This window comes from Lytechinus pictus, chromosome 10, assembly GCF_037042905.1.
Source record: "Lytechinus pictus isolate F3 Inbred chromosome 10, Lp3.0, whole genome shotgun sequence".
Taxonomy (NCBI): Eukaryota; Metazoa; Echinodermata; class Echinoidea; order Temnopleuroida; family Toxopneustidae; genus Lytechinus; species Lytechinus pictus.
In genome coordinates, this window is record NC_087254.1 from 31,356,738 (window position 1) to 31,381,615 (window position 24,878).

General features: G+C 37.6%; 1 protein-coding gene across 1 annotated transcript; it reads right to left on the minus strand.

Moving 5' to 3' along the window:
- On the minus strand, positions 1-24,729 carry LOC129270482 ((E3-independent) E2 ubiquitin-conjugating enzyme-like). Its single transcript, XM_064106091.1, has 17 exons — positions 24,706-24,729; positions 21,037-21,207; positions 19,309-19,467; positions 17,866-18,009; positions 17,423-17,529; positions 15,596-16,991; positions 14,722-14,824; positions 13,509-13,716; positions 12,561-12,944; positions 11,081-11,255; positions 10,089-10,314; positions 9,672-9,769; positions 8,576-8,638; positions 7,937-8,140; positions 7,036-7,215; positions 6,050-6,129; positions 1-5,416 (listed from the first exon to the last, which is right to left on the minus strand). The coding sequence occupies exons 1-17, from the start codon at positions 24,727-24,729 to the stop codon at positions 4,822-4,824; spliced, it is 4,317 nt and encodes a 1,438-aa protein (XP_063962161.1). The 3' UTR covers positions 1-4,821.
- Positions 24,730-24,878: the final 149 nt, after the last annotated feature.

The window sequence follows — 24,878 nt, forward strand, 5'->3', positions numbered from 1 at the left end:
TAGAAGTATTTATCCATACTGCTTTTAATTTTCTCATGCTTTGATGCATCTGGGCCAAATATTCTCACAATGTAAGGTGGGGTGAAAAGGTCAAAACTGTCTGAAATATGATATCATTCATATAAAGTGATTGTTATCATTAATACCAAGTTTTACGGTATAAATATATTAATATTCATTGGCAATTAAGCAGTGGCGGTGGCACAACATTTGCTCCGGCGACATTTGCTCTGGTCTGCAGCAGCCAAGAAAATCACTATCTGGGTAGGTGCTAAAAACATGCATGTTTCAGCATCTGACACTAGGGCCCCGTCTTACAAAGAGTTACAATTGATCCAATCAATTGTAACTCTATGGAAATCCATCAGTGCCATAATTTTTTCTACAAGAAATTTGCAAAATGTCCTTTGTAAACAAAGGAGAACACACCAAATTGTCAAGAAATCAATAAATTCATGGATATACATTCATATCTAGAAAATCTTTCGAACTAACATGCATTTTATATGTTGACTTTGCTGGCTTTCCATAGTTGCGATTAATCGGATCAATCGCAACTCTTTGTAAGACGGGCCCCTGGTGTTCAGGTCATCACATACCTGACTGTGACCCGATTTTGGAATAAAACATAGTTAAAATTTGATACCAATATTGCAACAAGGAACATCTTAGTGTTTATAGTTCTAAATCTTTGTATAAATATCTACATTCAAATCCGTAACTATGCTACCATCCTTATAAGAAAAAAAGCGAATTGAATATCTAGTCTTAATGATATCATAGTAATCATACGACTGGCTACGATTTGAAACCAATTTGAACTTTATTCCAAATAAAGGCCTGCAATCATCCAATATTTTGTTATATGGTTGTTTTGTGAGATAAATCTTTCAAAGGATTCACATACCATATGATTTATTCCATCCCCCCTTGTTTTTCATTTTTCGGTGCCCTCCCTAAAAGTGGTGCTCCTGTGAAAATTGCTCCCGGCTTTATTTCGTCTGAGATGTAGAGTTAGGGTTAGAGTTGCAATAGGGTTTTATGTTAGGTTTAGGGTTATGCTTAAGGTAAGTTATAGTGTTAAATCCAGGGGTGGTATTCTGAAAATTGTCTTAACTTTTCTTGTAAGTCAGCAAGATAACAGCTCGCTAAAATTATCTTAAAGTGGTATTCTGAAAATTGTCTTATCTCTGTAAGGACGTCCCCTATTTTATCTCTGACACGCCCAATATTTCATCATGAACCAATCATTAAGCTTGTTATATGCTTAGGTCAACCAATAGAAGTTTCTCTTCTGAAAAATAATGAAGTGCATTGTTGATGTGAGGCGTAATTTCCTTGCACCACCGACGCTTATGTTGTGCACTTCTGTGCTAAAAATACACGCGGCTCTTCTCAAAGACATATTTTCTCTGAAATGATTCATCGTCTCGAACAACAATTTTTAATTGCTGAAAAGTCTGTTATGTCTTTGGAATGTCTCCTTTTGTAAACATGATGTTCTTGCGGGATGCAGCAAGAAATGATTATTGCAGATGGACAAATATTGCATGCAACAATAAGTAACAATAGCCTCCTACCTCTCGTAAATTTTCTTGGATTTTGCGAGGAAGTTAACAGAACGCAATATTTCTCTTCAGACAATTTTCAGAATACGGCCCTAGGGTTAGTTATTTGAATAGTGGGTGGAATTTATAGTGGAGCAAAATGTCACTGAATCAGATATCATGGAACCGCCACTGCATAGGAGTTCCTCCAACAAAGTACAATGCGCCATTTGGTATGCAAAGTGTTGTCATTCCTCCCATAATTAATCTATACTCAAAACTAATTTGAATAAACATCACTGTTTCTTTATGGAGAATGGAAGAAAAGAGCTCATTCATAATGATTTATTCCATCAGTGCAAAAACGAACCTTATCACCGCATATCAATTTTACATGTCAGAACAAGAACATCCTTAGTTCCATGCATTGTGCAACATAATCTGTGTGATACTGTGCTAAAAGTGTGGCGATAAGGTCATTTCTTCCACCAATGGAACATTTACTTGATCTGATCTTGTTGATAAGATCCTTTCTTGGGGATACAATTGTAGGTGTTTCAAAGGAGAACACCTGGGGTGATTTACAAACAACTAAGGCAAACTTGTCCTAAGTCTGCAATGCATCATTCAGCAGGATACTAGTATATTAGGATGATATAATACATCTTTTCATTAGAGCTTTCCTGCAGTCCCCATGCAGTGTTTGTTTCTTTGGGCGACTGTGATGATTTGTAATAGAAAGATGCCTGCTGGATTTCTGTGGGAAAGATGCAGCTCTGACTTTGGACAAGGTGTCTAAAATCAATTATAACAATCTCTAGAACAATCACATGTCACAATATTGAGGTTTATCTCTTTCAAATGTTGTTAATTCTTAGAGATTCCCCTGCTGAGCGGAGGTAAATATAATTGATTAACACTCCTAAATTATTCCTATTCACGAGACATGCTGAAATAGCTGATCAATGATTTATTTATTTATATTTATAGTTGTAGAGTGTACATTAGTATACATAAAATTTGAAATACTGATCACTATTACTTTACAGTCAATATCACTGCTTATTAAATTATTTAATTTTTTTTTTTTAAGTCAGTGGTTGACTGATTAATGAGCAATTGAATTTTCAAAGGCTTTTCACAGAATTTAATTTTCACAATGATAGGTATCCCTCTGTAATGGCAAGTCTTGAAAAGTGTATATAAATAACTATCATTTTCAATAATATATATATACCACATGTACATTATTACTGTTACAGATATACAGGAAAAATTAACAGATATACAGTCTTTTGATAACAGAGTATAAAACGCAATAACACTGGTCCAATGTTTTAAATCTTTTGACCCTGAAAATAAAGGAATTTTTAAGAGTAAATGAATACAGATCATGATTTCATCAAGTCGATATTTCCCTTACAACAATAGTTTTTTCTTATGAATTTCTTATGTATTTCAGGGATCTCTCGTCTTGCATTCTAAGTTTTGGACAAGAAAGAAAAAGAAAGAAAAGATCTCACTCAAAAAAGGAACCTAATAGGGGGGGGGGTATTTCTTAAAACAGGGCAGCAATCGTGCACAACTTGTTGGCGGGGGGGGGCATTCCTTCCCTCTGAACAGATGCACTTCCTGTATATTACAGAAAGGGGGGGGGGGGGATCCTGTTAACGTATGCATTCCCTAATCAGCGTCCAGAGAGGGGGGAGGGTAGAGTCAAAGATTACATTGACTCAGTGTAACTACTTGCCTTACAGGCACATGGTAAAAATAATGATTAATTTATTTTAATTCATTTGACCTCAAATGCTCAAAGACATTGAAGTATACATGTATATTATGACTATAGAATCTAGACACAACCCAGAATGAGACATTATAACTCAAATCCATCACATGAAATAAATGAATCATAATTTTCTTTTTTTTTTACAATCATTCTTTAGTACTGCTTCAATAAATATTGGCATAAAGAAATAACGAATGTGATGATAATAATCATGACAGCAAGCACGGTCATGTTGATGACAATCATAATGAAAATGATTATAGATATGTGAAAAGTTTGGTGATAATGATTGCGATTCCCATTATGGTTGCGCTTATATGGATAACCCTAACCCTTGGTATAAATGCAGCATTACATACATGCAAACCGTAAGCCGTATGATCAAATCATGTTCTCGTCTAACAGCAATTCTGCAGCTGCTGCCAGGCAATGGTCAATATAAATAAAGAGAAACTGAACGTTTCGCATTAATAACCGCTGCATCAAAATAAATCGCTGATTGACTAGCCATGATACATCTTGCAGTAACACCACGCGCCTTACACTATGTGGGTGTCTTTGCAAGCTTGCGTTTCATTCCACTATAAATACACCATGGCAATTTGATGGGGCATTAATGCATTGTTTCATTACCCACTGTAAATTCATTTGATATCAGTTTTAAGCGGGATGGCCACTCCACAGCAGTTTGGCAGTAAATATAAAATCCAGTATAAGTGTGATATACGATTATAAGAATATTAGTTTTCAACAAATCAGTGAAGAACACAGCAATTGAAAATAAATCAAACTTACATTGTGGATTCTTTACAGGCATGGCATCAACTTGATTCCCGAGTAACATTAATATAATTTTTATCACATCCCCTCCTAATTACATAAGGCTTAAACAGGTGACTGACAGAGTAATTTGTTACCCCTAACAAGGCCAGGCTTTTTTGGTGTAATTTGGCAGGGAGGGGGATTGAATCAATCCCTCTTGAGATCTTGGCCGTCAATCATGTGATCACAGTAGGCAAAGTAATCTACAATGCTATTGTTGATTTTTCTGAAATATGATTTTTATTTCATACAAATTAAATTTCTAACATTAATCATTTTTTTTCAAATTATAACATTAAGTGTAAATTTTATTAAGTTCCAGATCTTTAACCAAATAATTAATGTCAAGCAAGGCTGGAAGTACCTGACACATATAAATGTGGCCAGCGCCCCATAACACAAAGGTTAGTGATTAATCGCTAATTTGAAAGATAAATTCTGGTTGGTTCCTAGTCAGTCTACGACGGTCTAGATAGGCCATTTAATTTAGCGACTAGTTGCCATCCTTTGTGTTACGGGATGCAGGGCTATCCACTTTGGCTAATCATCAGAGTGGGGTGGACAAACATTCTGAATCTACTGCATACAGCTAGATAGTGAAAGCGCTAAGAAACATCATTCTCCTAAATGCCATCTTCCATTATCTTACAAAATGATTTTGGGTTAACTGATACCGGCTTGCTTTAGCACAGATTTGAACTCGCTAAGGGTATGCTGTAAGCTAATGACAAAGCCTTTAGACAACGGAAAGAGCGCGTACGGAGGCAAGAGGACGTTGCCATCGGGCATGTTTCCCAATTTATGGATCGGACCTGGTTCCAGGCTGGCATTTTCTGGCTTGGTTGTGGTAGCTTTAGAAGGACTTATAAGTGCAGCTTCAGGTGATGATGAATTAGCATGAAAGGTGCTAGTGATGGAGGAGGATGGATAAATGTCTTTAGGACCTGTCTGGACAGATGGAGCCGTCTCTGCGGCAGGATCTGACTGAACATGCAACAAAAAATCTTGATTTGAGGAGGGGGAGGATGATAAAGATGAAGAAGGTGGCAGTACCAATGATTCCTGGACATCACTTTGAGGTTCTTCTAGAGTTCTGGAAGCTCCATCCTCTGTTATATCTTCTGCATCCAAAGGCATCATTTGCCCTTGCTGTCCTGGTGGCCCTTGACACACCTCTGCTGCAGGCTGGCTGGCATCCTTGGGGATATCTTCTGATCTTGATGCAAGATCAAGCCAAGATTCTAGACGTCTAATCAACCTGATTAAAAGAAAATGTATTTATATATTACTATCTTTTAATGTTTTCATGGATAACTACAGAAAAATACCATTCTAAATCCAAAATTGGATTTGTAATAGCAACGTAATACCTTCCAACTTTACACCTTAAATTGCTATAAGAGATATTCCTGAATTTCATATATCTATGAGGTCATTAAAGTGGTGGTACAAGGTGAAAGTTGCTATTCCCCCTCACTTAGGATTTCACAATCCTTGAACAATTCAGTTGTGATGGTCATTGTAAGGTATACATTTTGGAAGATAGGTTGACAACTTTCCAACAAAATAGCACACTGGTAAAAGATTTATCCATATCGTACTGCACTCAACCCAAGTGAGTGAATGGGTACCTGGCAGGATTAATTCCTTGAATGTACTGAGCAATGGAAGGCAGCTTGAGCTAAAGCCGGGGTAAAAATATTAGTGCGCCTCGGAATAGATTATTTCTTGATCGATGACCCTATATGAATACCTATTATTCTTATTGTTATTATTACTACTATTATAATGGCATCCCATCCCATAAAATTCTGTTCAAAGACAGAACTTGCTAGATTATTGTTGTTAGTGTTGTTGTTATTACCAATATGAGAGTTATCAATATACTGACCTTGCAGAATGTTTCTTCAAAAACAAAAGTGTTTCTTCCTTGAATAAGAATGGAGGAGATGATACCATCTTGGTCATAGACTAAAGACAAAAAAACAAACAAACAAGTAAACAGAAGGGTTATCACAATGATGGAACCTTAATATGTTCTTGAAAGCCCTGAAACCTTTCCATAACACCCCTTTCTTTGTATCCACCATCAAACAACATTCACATGAATGATTCCTCTTATTGGCAATATAGCATATGCTGATCAAATTGTTTGTAAACTGGTAGGTATGACTCGATTAATTTTAATTCAATAAGTCAATTGTCATCTTAAATATTTATTTTTAAGAGCGATATCCTGAGCATTCACAGACAGTGTAATTCATAGCATTATTAATTCCTTTTAGAAAATTTATTTTCCTTATCTCCTATCACATCCTAAGGTTGTCAACTAGATCAAGTAGTAGTCATCATCCAGGTTTTAAATCAGGTTTGGTCCCTGACTACAGGGGTGGTCGGAATAACCTCACTCACAGAAATCACCCCCACCCCTCCACTCTACTCTTATTCAGTGCATCCTCCTCCCTCAACCCAACCCTCTTACTCCCCTTCCATGTCCTCTGCGGTTGCCCTCTTCCCCTCTGATCAGCCACTTCAAACTGTGCCTTTCTTAAAACAAGATCAACACATGTCCATGCCATTGTACTTCGCCTTTGCTACAATCTGATCCACAGTCTCTTCTAAACTCAACATCTGCATCAAAACCTCAGACTCCTTCCTGTCCATCAACTTCACATCCCACACCCTTCTCACCATTGATCTCTCAGTCCTAACAAGCCCTTATCTTTCTGGATATTACATGATCCATTATCAAAGGAAAGAAGCTTTTACAAATACACTTTACAGGCATCTAATTACACTGATACCAGAGTTAAATATTCTACAATTGGACACAAGCTTCCAACCATAACATATACAGCATACACATGTGGGACCCACCTGTACAAATTTAACCAGTGCCATCTCGTTGTACATCCTACAGTTTTCAATGCTCTCTCTCGTACCACGGTGCTTGTCGTAGCCAGCCTCATTGTAGTATGGTTCATTAACAAGTATCAAGCCTTGAACGGAGACCAAAAGCTGGAGAAGGTTAGACGATGAAGTCCACATCTCGTTACCCTGAATTAAAAAAAAAAAAAATCACAAATGAAGATTTACTGGAAACAATCATATGAGGCAATAAGCTCTGGTAAGTCTGACTAATACCTCAGTCACATTATCCCTACGGTGGCCGTACGGCGAGTTGAAAACAGCCGTTTTTTAAATTTCTATTCAAACCACCTATATGTAGCTCTTATAAAAACAATGTTAAAATGGCGGTTTTCTACTCGCCGTATGGTCGCCGTAGAGCAAATGTGACTGAGGTATTGAAGTCAACCCTCGGTGACAGATTTTGTGCCTGATGTCATTGATTAATATGCACTAGAGTGTGTCCCATGGGCATTACCTGATAAATGCGGTCATGCATTATTTAAACCCATGTAGCTGGGGGGGGGGGAGGGATTTAAGTGCAATTTACAGTCAGACATAAATCTATGCGAAACACCCCCAGCTAATGTTGATTTTGAGGGGATTGCCTATTATTTGTTAACCTCTAGATTTACTGGTCTTGCAACACTAAGTGTTCACGGATAGCAGGAGTTTCATGAAGCCATTTGCAAAGTTATGCATGTCTGACCTCTTTCTTGTTGAAAACATTTTCTTCATTTCCCCCTAATTCAACTTTATATACAGTCACATTTCATCAATTGTTCATTCCACATATCGGCGTTATGCTACAGAGACTTGTGTTGCCAAGTTACTGTAAAACAAACAGAATCTATGAAACTTCACTACAAACCTTTCCTGTCCAAGTTCCAAGAAGGCTCAGACAAACCTTGCCGTCACTGTACAGGTTTGGGTTGAGACGGCCGCTGCAGAAGGACAGGTAGTGGACCTTGGGCGGAGTCTTTGGGTAGTCGCCTAGCAACCGAATATCAAAGAAGAAGACTCCATCCTCATAGGGGGTATTGACAGGTCCCTCAATCATGACAGAGAACATGTCCTGCCGAGTTAAAAGCAAAACTCTTTTAAATTCCACATACTTCACATGTTGATGTCATATTGGTGAAAAGTGAATCACATGATGAATTGTAGGTTTGCTTATAAAATATCAGGTGTCTTCGGAATTTGATCGATATCTCAAGTTAATGGCCCAAAATCACAAAGGTGGCTTTGAAAACCGTCAGTTGAACCCATGAGTTATGCATATTTCCTGTATAAATTATGCTTAATTTACCATGTGATGAAAAAATTTTGAATGCTCTTGCATGCTTCTGTCACAGTGCACTTAACTGACACTTGTTGCTGTGATTGAACTTGCTATTTTTTTCGTGAGTCCACAGTGGACTCATGATTAAAATAAAGTGCTCAACTATGGCAACAGGCATCATTTTGGTACATATTTTTGTTAGTGATTTAGTGAAAAGTGGGAATTTACCATTCTGTCCTCAAAAGCTTTCACCAGGATCCCTTGAGGAAGAGCTGTCTGGAGTAGACGAACCTGCACAAAAAGGGAGAGGAAATACAATCAGATATCAAAATCTATATATCATTATAGGTCAACTACATACCAAGGGTCAACCTAATGGTCAAAGGTCAGTTAGAGAAATGATTAATATTTACAACTGATTGTAAATTTTCATACATGTTTTAGCATAGACTTTACAGTTAGAACTAATAGCACAAATGATTGTATCTAATATTACTAGGCCCTGGTGGCAAAATCTAGAATCTTGCAAAAAAGTAAAATATGACTGTACCAAAGCCTACAAAACTCCTGTCAGAAGAAAATTCTTTTCAAGATTGTTTTGACACTTATTAGCATTGAATGTGAATTAAGCCAATAAAAAAAAGAAGTATATTTTTCTCTTAAGAATTGTACTTAATATGAAGTGACAATATTCAGGTAAGGCTTTGAGGTTTTGTCTCCTTGGTACCCACCTCTGTTCCTTGTAAGTGCGCTTGTATTTGCTCTCATCACATTTGGAGGTAATGTGGAGTTGTTTATGCTTTTTTTAACTGTGCATATTGGTCAAATGACACACAGTGCAATAACCTGTCATGTAAGATAGTCCAGCGCTTCTCAACCTTTTTTTACTCGAGGTCTACTTTGACTCTCAGCAGTGGCGGACCATGACCCGGAGGAGACAATGATTGGAGGGGCACTGTATTGTTTGTGAACAATGCTGTGCCCCTCCAATGCTTTGTCTCCTGCGGGTCAGGGTCCGCCACTGACTCTCAGATTTTCTTGTGGCCCACCTGAGAGAGCTTTACAGCCCACCAGTTGAGAAGCGCTGAGATAGTCCACAGTGTAACAAACTGTTATCAAAGAGAGTAAACAGTGTGATGCACTTTCAATTCACGCATACTCCAAATAATAAGAACGTTCGCTGTGACACTCAAGATTAAAGCTGTTAACTTCAGAGATCAATATAACACAGATACCACTTTGTGTTTGATGGGCAAATCCACTCTTCATCACATGACTCTCTTTTCATTAATGCGAGAACATCAAAATGACATTGAAGTATTACCTCTTTTCTCCATGTCTGTAAGAACTTTTTCCTGTTAGTTGGTTCCTGGGCACTGCTAAAATAGTGGCAGCTAGGCAAGGAAGGCACCACAATGAATCCTGAACAAAAACAGAAAGCATTATATTTCAATGTGGAGGCTCCACGGTGCACCATGTATTATTGTGTGGGCATATGTTGGTTCTGAATAGGACTGCCCAAACTTGAAGTTTCAACTATTATTTTCTTGCCATTTTCAGGAGAATGAGTATATGTTGGAAAGCATATTCCATCATGGTTTAGTATGAAAAGTGCTCCCTCAGAGTACATGTTTGTGAAGAGCATTATATTCATTTGATGCATAAAAAATATCACAGAGTAAAAAAAAGGATGGACGAACGACCTGAAAACATAATGGAGTGATCAAATCTTCAAACTTACTGCTAGCCGCATTGGGACTCTGAAGTCCATCCTCTTCCCATATCAGTTCTCTATCTTGGCTACCCGGTACCTCTTCTTCCATCGGAGGAGTAACCTCAAGCTTCATTTTCACCTCATATTTTTCACCCATCTTCTGCTCCATCTGTTCTTCAGACTGTCTTTTTGTGATTTCTTCTTTAGGGGCCATGGCTTGTTCTTTGCTCTCTGCAATTTCTGTGCTTGATTGCTACCCAATGGATGCAAAAAAAAACCAATATTTATTATTAGTTCATACACAGATCTACAAAATATAATGTTAAAGGAAACTGATAATGATGTAGCAAATCAAAAGCTAAAAAGGAGAAACATGCATGACAACTAAATTTACAGCCATTCAGGTGGATAAACTCTTGTATTTGTATGCATTTTACAAAGTGAAAATAGTAATAAGAGTTTTTCACTTCATACTAAGAAAAGGAAGCACTGCATTTTGCAACAATATCCAATCCCTTGATAGATGCAGTAAACCCTGATTTCATGAGAAAGTGTTTAAAACCAAGATCAATTGTAACTATATCACTGTGAATCAATCCGGTACTGTTACATAAACTGAGTTTTGTGTGATTATAAAATCTAACCTGAAAAACAATCACACTGCAGATCGCCAAAGCAGATAAGTACATATGGGACAGTGTATTATTATTGCTTTGAAAAGACCCGACATGTGGCTCAAATCCTATGCTTATTTTGCCCTTTTCTCAGCAATTACACAATTTTTTTCCATAAACCTTGAGACATATTTTTCATTGATGCAAACAGACTCTTAGGGGTCAATTCATTGCTGCATTTTTTTTTCAGAAAAACTTCTTTTTCACATTTGAGCTTTGGAGACCAAATTTTTATTTTAGCTAATAACAAATTTTGCTGGGCAACATATTGTTAGTTTTGAGGAGTCACATAAAGGAACAATACTGAAAACATGTTAGTCCCTTAGCTTGGTCTGAAACTCCTACCTGTAGTACTGAGCAGTCACTGTTAGTTGATAATGGTTCTTCTGTTTTATCAGCCGTTTCAACCTCTCCCGTTCTCTGGGCCTCTGTATCCGGGGGCTCTGTTCTACTGATGGTCACCGAGTCATCAGCAGCATGGGACACGTCTTCATCCTCACATACATCCTTCTCTTCATCTCTTTGAAAAGCGAATAAACAAAAGTATGAAGTAACTTCCCCCACTTATAATAAATCTTTGATTCGTAACTATCAACCCTCACGAAACTTAAGATCCTCAACTTCTAATCTTTTACAAGTTCTGGTTTCAAAGAAAACATGGGGGAATGGGCCTTTGCTCTTGCAGGGACGACCCTGTGGAATTCTCTTCCACAGAATTTGAAAACCCAGACATCAGTGACCAACTTCAGGGGCGACCTGTAGACGTAAATGTATAATGATATTTTTTTGAAAGACAACCACCTATGCATTGAAGGCTATCCTTGTATAGTTCAAACTTGCAAAATATTTTTTCTCTCCATTTCTGTAATTTGCCCTGAAGCACCTTGACTATCTAATTAAGATGGAAAGAGTGCTATGCAAATTCTATGTATTATTATAATTAAAATTGCTTTATTTACACTGCAGAAGTTCATTAGATGGTGTGATGACATGAAAAAACATTCTTTCCTCCTAAAACCACAACATTTTACATGTTTTTGTAAATCTTCGCTTGTGAGGGTGGCAATTGAGGAGCGTGTGATCCAATTTTAAAACTCTGTCATGCTGCTTCAGCAACTATCGCCATCTATGATGAAGGACTGGTGAATCTTGCAGTATCCTCAGCAGAAGTTTACTAAAACCGGTAAAACTTTGAGATTAAAGAATCTATAAAAAATCTTGATTTCTTTAGACAATCCACAGGCATTAGCTAGTGGGTTTTTTTTGTCTCCTATTGTATTTTTCATGTTGTGTTAGTCATTGTATTGATATTGAAAATGAAATGAAATACAAATAAATAAAATTGTGGGAAAAAATATTTATCATAATATTGCTTTTCAATTTATTCAACCCCCATAGTAAGCATATGTACAAATATGCTAAATCAACATTATATATCTTACCATTATCTTTCAAAAATCAAAGTAAAGCTACATGTAGGTGCAAACTCAATCTATTACTCCACATTTTATTTTTTTCTCTATTAAGTACTTGAAGTTTATCTCTAAAAGGCATGAACTGCGGAAATTTACAAAGAGAAAAGTCATGAAACCTACATGTATGAAAAGGCTTTTCCAAGTTCCAGCTACCTAAATATCATTACACTTGAATCCAGGTTTTCAGCTTCTTTCTGAATAATCTTACAAAGTGTTGAAATAAAAAAATGTGACAATGCATCCATTTAATTCTATGATCTTAAATATGAACTTATTGATGTGATTCCCTGTGTGCTGAATTAAGTCTGTGATTATATCAATGATCAATTTCTTTTGAGACTTTCACTTACTCTTCATGGCCTGACTCGCCACTGGCCGTCTCCCAGCTGCTATCTGATGAGGTGTCGTCATGGCTACCATCTCCCCTTTCTTCCTCATTCATCTCCTTTGCTGCTTCCAGGAAGTCGGTAATAGAAAGCTCAGAGTCAAACTCCTCTTCTATTCTAAAGAGTTGATGAGGAAACACCTTTGACATGGTGTCATCCACCCATCTCACTGTGATTGTGCCATCGTTGTTTACTTGACGGACCTGGCCTGCAGGAGGAAGATCTTTTGCAGATTCTTCTTCTTTTGAGTTGTGGGCGATCCTAATGACCACATCGTCCGTACTGAATACAAAGTCTGAATGGGGTGAGAGCTCGTAGACACTGTGCTCCTCAGTTCTTATGATGGGCCTTTGAAAAGAGAGAAAGGATGCAATCAATAGCCACCACCAAGGGCATCAGTAAAAAGTAAACACACAATGTACCAATGGAATAGTCTAGCTAAGCCTTTTAATGGTTACCAAGGTAACTTCTCTAAGTCTGTACTGCCGTACTTTGGCAAAAGGAAGAAGTTACAAGAGTTTCATTTGTTTTCTTCAATATCTTGCCATAGATCAATCATTTCTTCCCAAAATTTTGCCTGAACGTGCAACATACAAAGGGTGTTTCAGAAACAACAATAACTCAAATTTACCAGTAACTGATTTGTCACCTTGCCAAAGTTGGGCAGCGTATAGTGTGAGTAATTATTCTAATGCCTGAGAAATATAATGTGCATTATATGTTTTATGAGATACAGTATGTGACTGATGTGGATCGTTGTTATTTGATAATAAACATCCTCATCTCAAAACCATGACCAGGCAAAAGAACTGGTCCTTAATACAAGCCATTACCAATACCAAAATTTCCTGTAAGATAAAATACATGACTGGTCACAAATCAAAATATAAATAATTAAACAATCAAACTTACTGTGAAGGGTTTTCGGGATTTCTTGTTATCCAGTTGATGCCACATGTCCTTTCTTTGTTGTCAGCCTGGGTAACAACACCATATCCTTCCTCATTTGCTTCTGGTGATACAATAGAGTTCCGAAGTGTGACGTCAGTTGCCATGGTGTCATGGCTGGCTGGTTCTAAACAGAGTCGCAACTGACGGTCGTCTGTACACTTTGGCTCGTCTGAAAAATAGGTTGCAAGCGCTCAAATTCAAATAGCAGCCATTTTCTCCTTTGAGAAACACATGCTTTCATTCGGCGGGTTCATTTGTTTAGAACCAGGCCACCATGACACCATGGCAACTGACGTCATCGCTTCGGTACTCTATTATTGTTAGGAATGTTATCGGCAATCAATCCTCGGGACAGTATGAATAAAATTGTGGTTTTCTCCCTCTAAATATAAGCATTTATGTTCTGGATTTTAAACAAACAATATATTCATAAAGATGTCTCTCAACAAGAATATTTGTCCATTACACTTTTATTCAGTCAATCTAAAATCATCCATGATCTTCAAGGCTAAACTAGTCTCATCCTTCCCCCATATGTATTGAACTCTGTTTCACAAGACATAATATGGTGAATTCTCCGTGAGCAAATTATACTCTTTGACATAATGGGAATGACTTTTTTTCCACAGATCATAATGAGATTTGTCCACAAAACTCAGTCATTTTCCATCTTCATTAAAATTAATTTGAGTCTCTATATTTATTTACTTGGGGTAGAATCGTGGCATGCATTAAAGATAAATACCAGTTGTGGTAATGACCTCAAAATGAGTTCAAACAGAATCCAATAAAATGACCACCCAAGTGTTTGTATGTATAAATAAAAAATATGTGCCAAATGGCTCTGGAAGATAATGCGTAATTGCTGAGAAATGAGCAAAATATGCAAGGAATTCCATCAAATGTTGGGCATTTTTCCAAATAATATTAATACACTTTCCAACATATGCTTTTCTGTGTTAGTGATCATCAGAATTATCAGTTTTGAGCTATGATTTTTATGATTTCACTAAGATAACTTTACATTAATGTACCATATCTAGATATGATAGTATGGTGACAATTAACCTTGATTTAAAAGGACTTTCTCATGAAATAATTGTTAGCTGCAACTACTTCCTTTTACCTCTAATTCATAAAGGTATATGTAACAGACTAAAGAGTAAGGGCTCACCTTTACTAAGACTGACAAAGTCTCCTGGGAAGAACTCCAGCTCATCTAGCTGTCTGCACGGAACCACATCAGTAGATACGATACTGCTTTCGTACGTACCATCCTATCAACAATGAAACAATTTGCCACAAAATTCAGTTGCAGTTCCTATGAAAGTGACTGCTTCAAAGTGACTGTGAAATGCTGATTAGAATGCATCTCAAGAAGAAATGCATGTTGCAATACATTAGAATCGCAAAATTGATCAGGATTCAAATCTTCAATTCATAAACCTTATAATGTTCAGCAACCAATTTCATTATTGTTTTGCCATGTTTTGAATGTCAGGCTATAAAAAAGATCAATACTTTGCAATTAGCTTGATAACTTAGATTATTCCTGCAAAATATTGACAGATCTTATAAGTTCACAACAACAGTTTTCACATTTCCCACAACTTGAGTTTGTATCCTGCATAATGAATGTTAAGTTACTGAATTTATGCACAATAATGTAACCTTTTCTTTCCCATTCACACATACATATGCATCAATATGTACATCGAATAACATAGTATGAAATATCAATTACATGTTTAACAAGCAATGTATATAAAATGCCTTGCTGAAGGTCCCAAGTCCCACAGCATGATAGAGAGCAAGAATCTCTTTTAAGTTCAAATTGAGTTCTTTAACAGCAGCTATGAATGACATCAATAACATAATACAGATCATTTTGCTCAGGCATTAGAATAATCCCTGATTGTAACCTTTGTAGCAGTTCACACGCTCTTGACATAAAGTACCTTGTGCGTGTAGGTCATATTAATGCCCTCAATGATGTATATTATTTGTATACTATCCCCCCCAATCCAGTATGTCATGAATAGACTTACCTGCCATAGGACATCTACTATAGACGACGTATGGGTGACCTCGACACACACCCATTGACCAGGATGGATGGGATCCCCTCTGGCTGCTCGTTCTTTCCGCTTCTTTGGTTGGGAGCTCATTTGCCGCTTGGCTAATTTGGCAAGAGAGTTCTGGCATGAAGTCTTGGACTTGGCTTTGGATGAAGAATCAGTGTCTTCTCCTTGCTCTTTTCCATTAACAGGCTCTTGTTCACCATCCTCTTCAATCTCCTCTGCTTGATCTTCTTCTTCTCCTTCCAGCTCTTCATCCTCCTCCCACTCCAAATCATCTCCAGAGGAAACATCATCTATTACTCCTTCTTCTTTCTCTCTTTTGGTAGTCTCTGACTGTTTGTTTGGAATCCCTTCTGCGTCAGAGTGTACATCTTCTCCACCAGCTGCCTCTACAGGAAAAAATACACTTTGACAGACCTTCCCCAGCAATTTGATCTGATCGTGCATATCTTTTTGAGTGTCTGCACACAACTTGTTGTAAGATTCTAAGGGCAAGCTTCCGGATGCAAGCCCACTCAATGATCCCTGTAATGTTTCTAATTCTTCATGTATCTTCTCAAAGTTACTGAGCACTCTGCGTAGTCGACGGTCTTTGGGTTTTTTTGCACGTTCTTGGTCTGACTCAGACACTTCAGTATTCCCTTCGTCCCCATTCACAAGATTAAAGGCAGGCTTGAGAAAAGCCCTTGCTAAATCCTCGGGACGAGGTAGATTGCGTAAATTTCTCTGCGCTTGCCTCACAATGATTTCCTTCTCATCCAAAGATGCTGGGTCGTCAACTCTAGCTTTCTCCAGTTCATACAAAATTTGGTCATATGAATTAAGACATTTCAAGATTTCTTTGTTGCAGCGAGCTCTACTTGATATTTGTTGTGTAGTCAATTTGCTAGCTGCAACCTGATTACTTTCCAGACCCATTTCACCTGTAGCAGAGTTGAGGCAAGAGGCTGCTGATTCACCTGACCCACATTGCACTGATTGTTCACCTCCACTCACTTTACATCCATCCCCTAATACAGCTTCATCCACCTGCCCTTCTTTTGATTCTGGCACACCTCCTGTACATGCATCTTCTGTCACAACATCTTTGGCTTTCTTTAACTCCAGAATACCCAATCCCTGCAGAGCTTCCTTAATGACAGATGGTATGCTGTCTTTGTTCTCACTGTCCACGTCCTCTCTAACAGAGTTCATATCACCCTCTAGCTTGGCTGCGACACCTTCGTCATCAGGCTTCCTAAAGGACAGTAAGGAACCTTTTGTAATAGATTCTGGGTAACCAATGTCCTCTTCCTTGACTTTGTACATGAACTTATCTCCTATCTGAACACTGGCATGGGCACTGAAGTTTAACAGCTTCGTTCTGAGGGAGAAGAGACATTGTAAATATTTACACAATTCTGTATAAAAAATAACTCAAATGCTACTTCAAGCTGGCTATTGTGTCATGAAACGAAAATCACTTGCAGCTCATTAAGACATGTATACATGTTAACCAATGTTGCATTTGTATGTTGGGATGTACAATGGGTATCATGTAACAACAAAAACAACTCTATAAATACAGGCTTCCATGTCATTCATACAGTTCAGTCTGCACAAGCCGACCTCCTCTAAGTCAAATAATCACCTTGGTCGACAGACTTGATACAATTTTCAAGACCACAATATGTTTTATCTCTTCTAATTTGAATTTCTTTGAATAAAACAGATTTCTGTTCCCAAGAGATTAAAATTGGGCAGACACCTGTCCTTTAAAATGACCAATAGAAGGATAGTAAATGAATTTCTTACCTTTCTAGATTCTTGCCCTTAATGCACATTGGTGGTGGCTTGAGGTCATCTGTGTTCTTGGTTATTGCCCTTGAACACCACTGGACATCCAGACCAGTATTCTTCACCTGTGAAAGAAGATCAAGTATCCCATTACATCAAAATGACCATTAATAAGTTTTGCTGTCTTTACCCAGGACAGTGGTCACATTGCTCAACAGCCAAAATAAAATCACAATTTGACTGAAATAAGAGTAGCATTTTCTTTAAAAACCAGTGCACATCTAGTTACCAAAGAATGTGTATAGCATTTCCATTTATTTAAAAATAGGGTAAGAACGCACTGTTGATCGGACCCCAGACTTTCATGAGTCTAGTCAGGCGCCTTAGACCACTCGGCCACGGCACCCGCACATTTGCTGATCTTCATGTATTGATTTTAGAAAAAGAGATTGGCTTCATACCTCATCCACGGTGACTCTGAACCGGGTCTTGCTGCCAAGGATTGGACGTGGTCCCCCAAGCCATTTGGCTCCTTTGAAGACAGCTGCCGGACCCTGAAGGACCTGGCCTGGAAAGAACCCTACCTCTTCTCCAAAGACAGAATTCTGTCAAAGATCAAATCATATTTCAAGAATGCAGTAATCAAGCCTTGAAATAAGCAGCTGCAGACCAGGGGCAATTTTTCAAAAAAAATTGCCCCCGGCTCACGGGCTTTTTACAGGAACCGGGGGCAATTTTCTGGAACCAGGGGTAATAAAAAAAAAAGAATATAACGGTGAACCACACTGCAAATTTGTTTAGAGTAAGCACAGCTCCTGCAATTTTTTAATTAGTACATGAATAGCACGCTAAGTAATAGGCTTATTCAAAAATTTAAGAAATCAGATTTAAATGTTTAAGTGTGTTTTGACACCCTCACTCCACATTCCCTTTACAACCACACACACATGGGCTTATTTATTTTTCATCTTTAATGAACCATGAACAATGAACCCCCCCAAATAAAAAAAAATCTAAATAAATGAGTAAAATAAAAATACAAAAATAGAGAGAGAGAGAGAGATGGAGAAAGAGAGAATTCAGATCAATTAATAATAAATTTAGAAAAAAAAATTACCCCTCTCCAAGAAAGAAATTAAAAAGCTATAATAATTCACAACTATAAGCTAAGTGATTTTGGCTCCGTTTTGACAAGCAAAGTCGGCGACTGTGAGGATAAAAGACTTGCACATCGTATGTGCTGTGAACAGGGATTTATCTCCTGTGCAATTCGAATTACTATATCACAGAATTGTGATATCCCAACTGGAAATGTGTGCATTAGAAATTGCACATGGTGAAGTATGGAAAAACCGCTACCAGAAGCACGCGCGCACATGTATTACAGAAAAAAAAGACGGACGGAACTCACTTTGTATGGTACAGAAAGAAAGACGCACTTGGCAATTTGAAACTGTGCTTATCGTAAATTGAAAGTTACTTGATTTTGGCTTTAGAGATATTTAAATTACATGTATGATATGGCTTCACTGCTCACTCACGGCGGACGCAATTACCTGGAAAATATTTGCGCCCGGTCGTCAAAATGTTGATGATTTGGGGGCTTTATGGGCGCAATTGATGGCTTTATGAGTGCGAATTTGCGCTCAGCGCCCGCTTATTTCAAGGCTTGGCAGTAATGGTAGTGGAGATGATAGTGATGATGACGATAATGATGATGTTGATAATGATGTATCTGAAATTGAACGTAAGATCCCAGAAAGTATTCGATATCACAATAATCATCCAAAGAAAAGTAATGATAAGGATGCAGTTATTCCTAACAGTAGCTTATGGGGATTACTCCATGATTACTTGTCTTGGGATCTAACTTTAACTTTACAGAACTCAAATTTAGATCCTACCTCATCACTGCTGTCATGAACATCCACAAGACGACAAGCACTATCCTCACACACGGAACATCTGGCGTCGCTCTTGAAGCGCACCACAACATTGTTGTAACTTTCTCTGACAAAGCCAACCCAATCATCCATCACAACATGGTGACCAGACTGAAATGGCTAGAAAACAAGGGGAACAAGAAGTTATTGATTTCTTTGTAAAAGAGGTCTAACATAAATTAAGTTCTAAAAAAGTTAAAAAGGAAATTTATCCTTTTTTGAGGGTCTACATTATCTCAGTGGTGTGGTGGAAATGTCTTTTTTCTTCCCCATATACTAAAAGCAGGTCTTGGCTACACTGCAAGGAGGTCTCAAATCTTGATGGAGAGACTTTAAAAAGAATATTTTAAAAATTCAGTGTTTCTAATCCACAGAGCTCCATTAAGTTCTGGCTAGCTCAAACTGTTCCTGTGACTCTAATAAGAAACCAGATACCAACTTGTGACCAGTACAGTTAAATAAGGAAATAAGGCATGCAATAAACAAACTTAAGCTTCACGTTTCCAAGAGAACAGAGCTACATTGGAAGCATCACACAACATAAATTGCAACTAACCAGGGTCGGAATTACACGGGGGCGACGGGCGATTTTGCCCCCATGACAGCCCAAATCGCCCCTAAAAATTCTCAAAACCCAATGCTTTGGGGCGACTATTTATTTCAGAATCGCCCCAATAAAATACCATCGACAATGTAAAAAATACTTCACATAATTACGTTCTCCGGCGGCGGAGCAAGCGCATCTTTTATATCGCCCTTTCCAGCTTTAAGTTGAACGGTCGATGCAATATCCGAACCTTCCGTAACACCGGAAGCTTCGCGATTGTAAATAAACGCGCAATGCAATATGGGATGCGGAGTACGCATAGTCTTTAGCACAGGGTTTTTAGAATTGTTGACGCACTTGCCGCATGGCTTATGTATATGTACGCGTGCACGATTAGACTGCACAGCTGGTAACGAGACCACGTGCATCGTACGGTATATTATGTGTACTAGGCATGCACAGAATTGTATGCGATCAGCTGGTGATTGTGACAGCGCTGATTATCGACATCGTCAAGTCGGAGTGCGAGATGGATAAGTTTCTAATTCGAGTTCAACCTGGCTCTGCCAAACGGCCAGAGCCAGCGCCAGAAGCCTCTCCAAATCGAGATACTGTTGAGAGGGATAAGCCAAAAAAGAAACAGTACTGTACAGAGACAATAAAGTCTTGGGGCCTCGATTGGCTCGAATCTGAGGTGTGCGAGGCTGAAGGCGACTCTGGTGCACTAGCGTACCTACAGGGGGGGGGGCAGTCTGCCCCCCCCCCCTGACGAGTCACAACCCATTTTTTTTTTTTGCTTGTCACATTTTTGGACGGACGAATTTGCCCCCCCTGTGAAAAATCCTAGGTACGCCACTGCTCTGGTGGGATCACTGTTGTTTATTGTAAGGCCTGTCATGCCTGTAGTCTACAGTAATTACAGTTAAAAATGTTCTGAGCTTTTAGGCATCACATTGAGTCTCGGAATATCAAAAGGTAATTGCTGACATGTGATAAAAAAAAGTAGCCCCATGAATTAGAAAATAGCCCCAAGATATTCAGTGGTAGCCCCAATGTAAAAAAAGTAGCCCCTAAAAAAAAAAAATTAATTCCTACCCTGCAACTAACAGTTGTTAATATGCAAATCTATATAGAATACTCACCACAATTGGATTTAGCTGTTGACTAGGAATGTTGTAGATCATCTGTCTCGTGCTGTGCACTTGTAAATGACATAGAACATTAATGGATTTGATGATTCCCTTCTGCGTCTGGGTGGGGACGTTGTACTTCACTATGTCACCAGGTAGTAGACATCGGTCATGGAGGGTTAGCTTTAGAATACAGGGAAGAAAAGAAAATCAACACATACAGAGGCCTTTCATGGAATGTAAACTAATACACAAGAAAGAAGTTGAGAATTTTCTGATTTTGTATCATTTTGATTTTGGGTTACGAAACCCCCCTACCTAGTATGATTATCGGCAATGTGCGTTCCCTTTCTAACAAGATAGATGAACTGGAAACTCTCACAAGATACATGCATGAATATAGAGAAGCATGTTTCATGGGATTCAGTGAAACTTGGCTAAATGACTCAATACCAGATAGTGCACTTCATATTCCTTATTTTAAATTGGTCAGAGGGGACAGAACGAGAGAATCCGGGAAGATGAGGGGAGGAGTGTGCCTGTACATAAACTCAAAGTGGTGTTAAAACTGGACTGTGAAACCGACTATGTCAAGTTCTGCTTCAAAATAACAACGCCAAACAGACGAGTTAAGGTGTATCCTAACAACAAGCCGTGGGTTAATAAAGAACTTTGCGATTTACTCAGGGAGAAGGGTGCAGCGCTTTCGACAGGAAATACGGAGTTACTGAGAGAAACCCAATGAAAAATCAAGCAGCAGACGGAAAAATGTAAAAGTTCCTACAAAGAAAAGATTGAACGGAACTCTTGAGATAATAACCCCAGAAAGGCATGGAAAACAATGCAGGATATTACTCGATACAACAAAGATAAATCAAAATCTGTGCCAACAGAACAAGATATTGGTTTTGTTGATGATCTAAATAATTTTTAATGTCGTTTTGATGTTGAAAATTTTGGTAGTGAAAATGAAGGAATCAAAAGTAAGGTGAACGAGATGCCTGATCAAACACCTATCCAAATTTCTGAGCATGACGTAAGAAGAATATTTTCAGGCTTACAAACACACAAATCTCCCAGGCCAGATGGCCTAGGTAACAAGGTACTTAAAGGTCAAGTCCACCCCAGTAAAATATTGATTTGAATAAATAGAGAAAAATCAGACTGGCACAACATTGAAAATTTCATCAAAATCGGATGAAAAACAAAAAAGTTATGACATTTTAAAACGTTTGCTTGTCAAAACGGAGCCTTAATAATCCAAAATCACTTAGCTTATAGTTGTGAATTATAGCTTTTTAATTTCTTTCTTGGAGAGGGGTAATTTTTTTTTATAAATTTATTACTAATTGATCTGAATTCTCTCTTTCTCCATCTCTCTCTCTCTCTCTATTTTTGTATTTTTATTTTACTCATTCTATGCTCAACTCAGCGATATGCAAATGAGAGAGTTGATGATGTCACTCACTGGCTATTTCTTTTGTTTTTATTGTTTGAATTATACAATATTTCATTTTTTTACGGATATGACAATTATGACCATCTTGTTCGAACCACAAAATGTAAAAACAATCAAATTCCACATGTTAAGGGAGGAACGAAACTTTGCTCACATGACAATGAGGAGAAAATTCAAATATTTCATATAATATGATACAAAAGAAATAGTGAGTGGGTTATGGTCAATTCCAGCGCAACGGACATGACGTTCAGACAAATTTTTATAATTCAAAGGTAAATACAGTAGAATTAGCAGTCTTTTGATAATTGTTACTGAGCTTATCAGACACATTTAAGTATCAGTTACATACACATGAAATTTCAAATCGTTTCGTTGAACAGTTGCTGAGAAATTGCACTCTTTGTGAGCGTAACGGACATGACACGAAATGGACGAAGCATTTTTACCTCCTATTGCTTATCAAAATTCCTGTGAATTCTTAGATTGCATGCACCTGATGTTGGTGTTGATTTAACCTTAAGATCATGCTCTATCCATAAAATAGTGTTTAACAACAGTTTTGCAGTGCATTCTGTATTCATAGCTCAAAATGTAGCGTAACGGACATGACACACGAAGCGTAACGGACATGACACACGAAGCGTAACGGACATGACAGTTTCGTCCACTTTTTGTAAGCAAATATAATTATTTTATTACAAGATATGGTACAAGTCTAATTGTTTACATGTTAAGGCTAGAGGTTAGAGACACACATCATAACTGGTAATCTGTAATATCTCCTATTATTTTGCAATTTGAGAGAGGGGCTTTTCGTACAATATTTATAAAACAAACAAATATTTAGAAAAATTTATTTTTCACCAATTAACAACAGTTAATGAGTATTTTCCAGTTACTACCATCTGCAACACCAAACTAAAAGAGAAAAAGTTGATAGTAAAGATTATCTTTTAGTCATGGCTTACTATTTGACAATGTACTTAGCGTAACGGACATGACACCCTTACGAAGTGAACTTCATCAGCACTTCTTAGTTTCAAAATGAAAGAAATATGAATGAATGAATGTAATTATGTAACAGCAAAGTACCTTTACTAACATTCTAAAGAAAAATATGTAGATATTATTGGCAGGTATTATTAATTTAATAGCTAAAGCCTACATGATAATTTTATATAGAATACAATGCTTAATAGTACCGCTACGGCCTACGGCACACTGAGAAGACCAAATCTCATTTTTTGTGAGAAGAAAACAAAATGTACCAGACCTGTATAAATCCAAGATGAACATATGAAATATATTTTATGATAAAGAATAATATGAACTAGTATTAATGTCAGTTTTAAGATAAAAAAATGATATTAAAAAGTATTTTAAAATTTAATAGCAGTACCTGGAAACCAGTCTTTCATTATCGATTATGTATGAGTTGAAAGGTAATCGGAATGTTTGTAAATCGCTTCTGAGATTTTTTTTCATTCAAAATAAATATCATCCTGAGTATAATCATCCTTTCATCAATTCTTGGATGTTCTAAATCTTACTATCTTGCTTGCTGACAAATGTGGCTGTATCTAATTATGTTGCATTGTCCGTGCTGCTTGTGTACAAATGAAGATACATCATTCAAATCGTGATTATGGCTGACCAAAATACTATGATGACATAATTTATTGATAGCGCCACATTCCTTCCATAGCCCCTTTGCTTTGTGATATTGCAAAGAAGTGCCACTGTAGATTCATGGATTCATAGAGCTACATCATGTAACACAGATATCTGAATACAAACTTGTTTTTAAATGTGAGCCCGTGCCATCACTGAAGAAGTTGAGGTTGGTGAAAGTCAGATACTTTGAAGCAATATCATCAATGATCTCATGAATTCACAAGTTGGAATTTTATCATGCTCCAAACTGTCAGTGCAAACACCTAAGATAATCAATCGTATTGTTCAAACACAAATGATACAGATTGTGATCTGAGTATGTTGCCAGATCTAGCTGCATCTTATCCTAATATTATGTGGCATATTGTTAATTCTCAGAAAAATATACCAGAACAAGAGCTGAACTTTCATCATTCACCAACTTCGAAAAATAGCTTGAATGACATGCAGATTTTAGGAGTTATTACATCCAGCTATCCTCAAGCAATTGAGACTGACCTCAGTCTGTGACACTGAGCCTAATATTTTGTTTTTGTGAATGCTACCTTTTGTCGTATATAAGGCGTCATGTCCGTTACACGATTTGTCATGTCCGTTACGCCATTTTTATGAAAATGAGAAGTGGTAAGGGAAAATGATTGCTACACATGGTAGGGGGATTAATTCTAACATAGAATCTGAATCTGCAGTACCTTCAGACAAATTTCCTGTAAGCTGT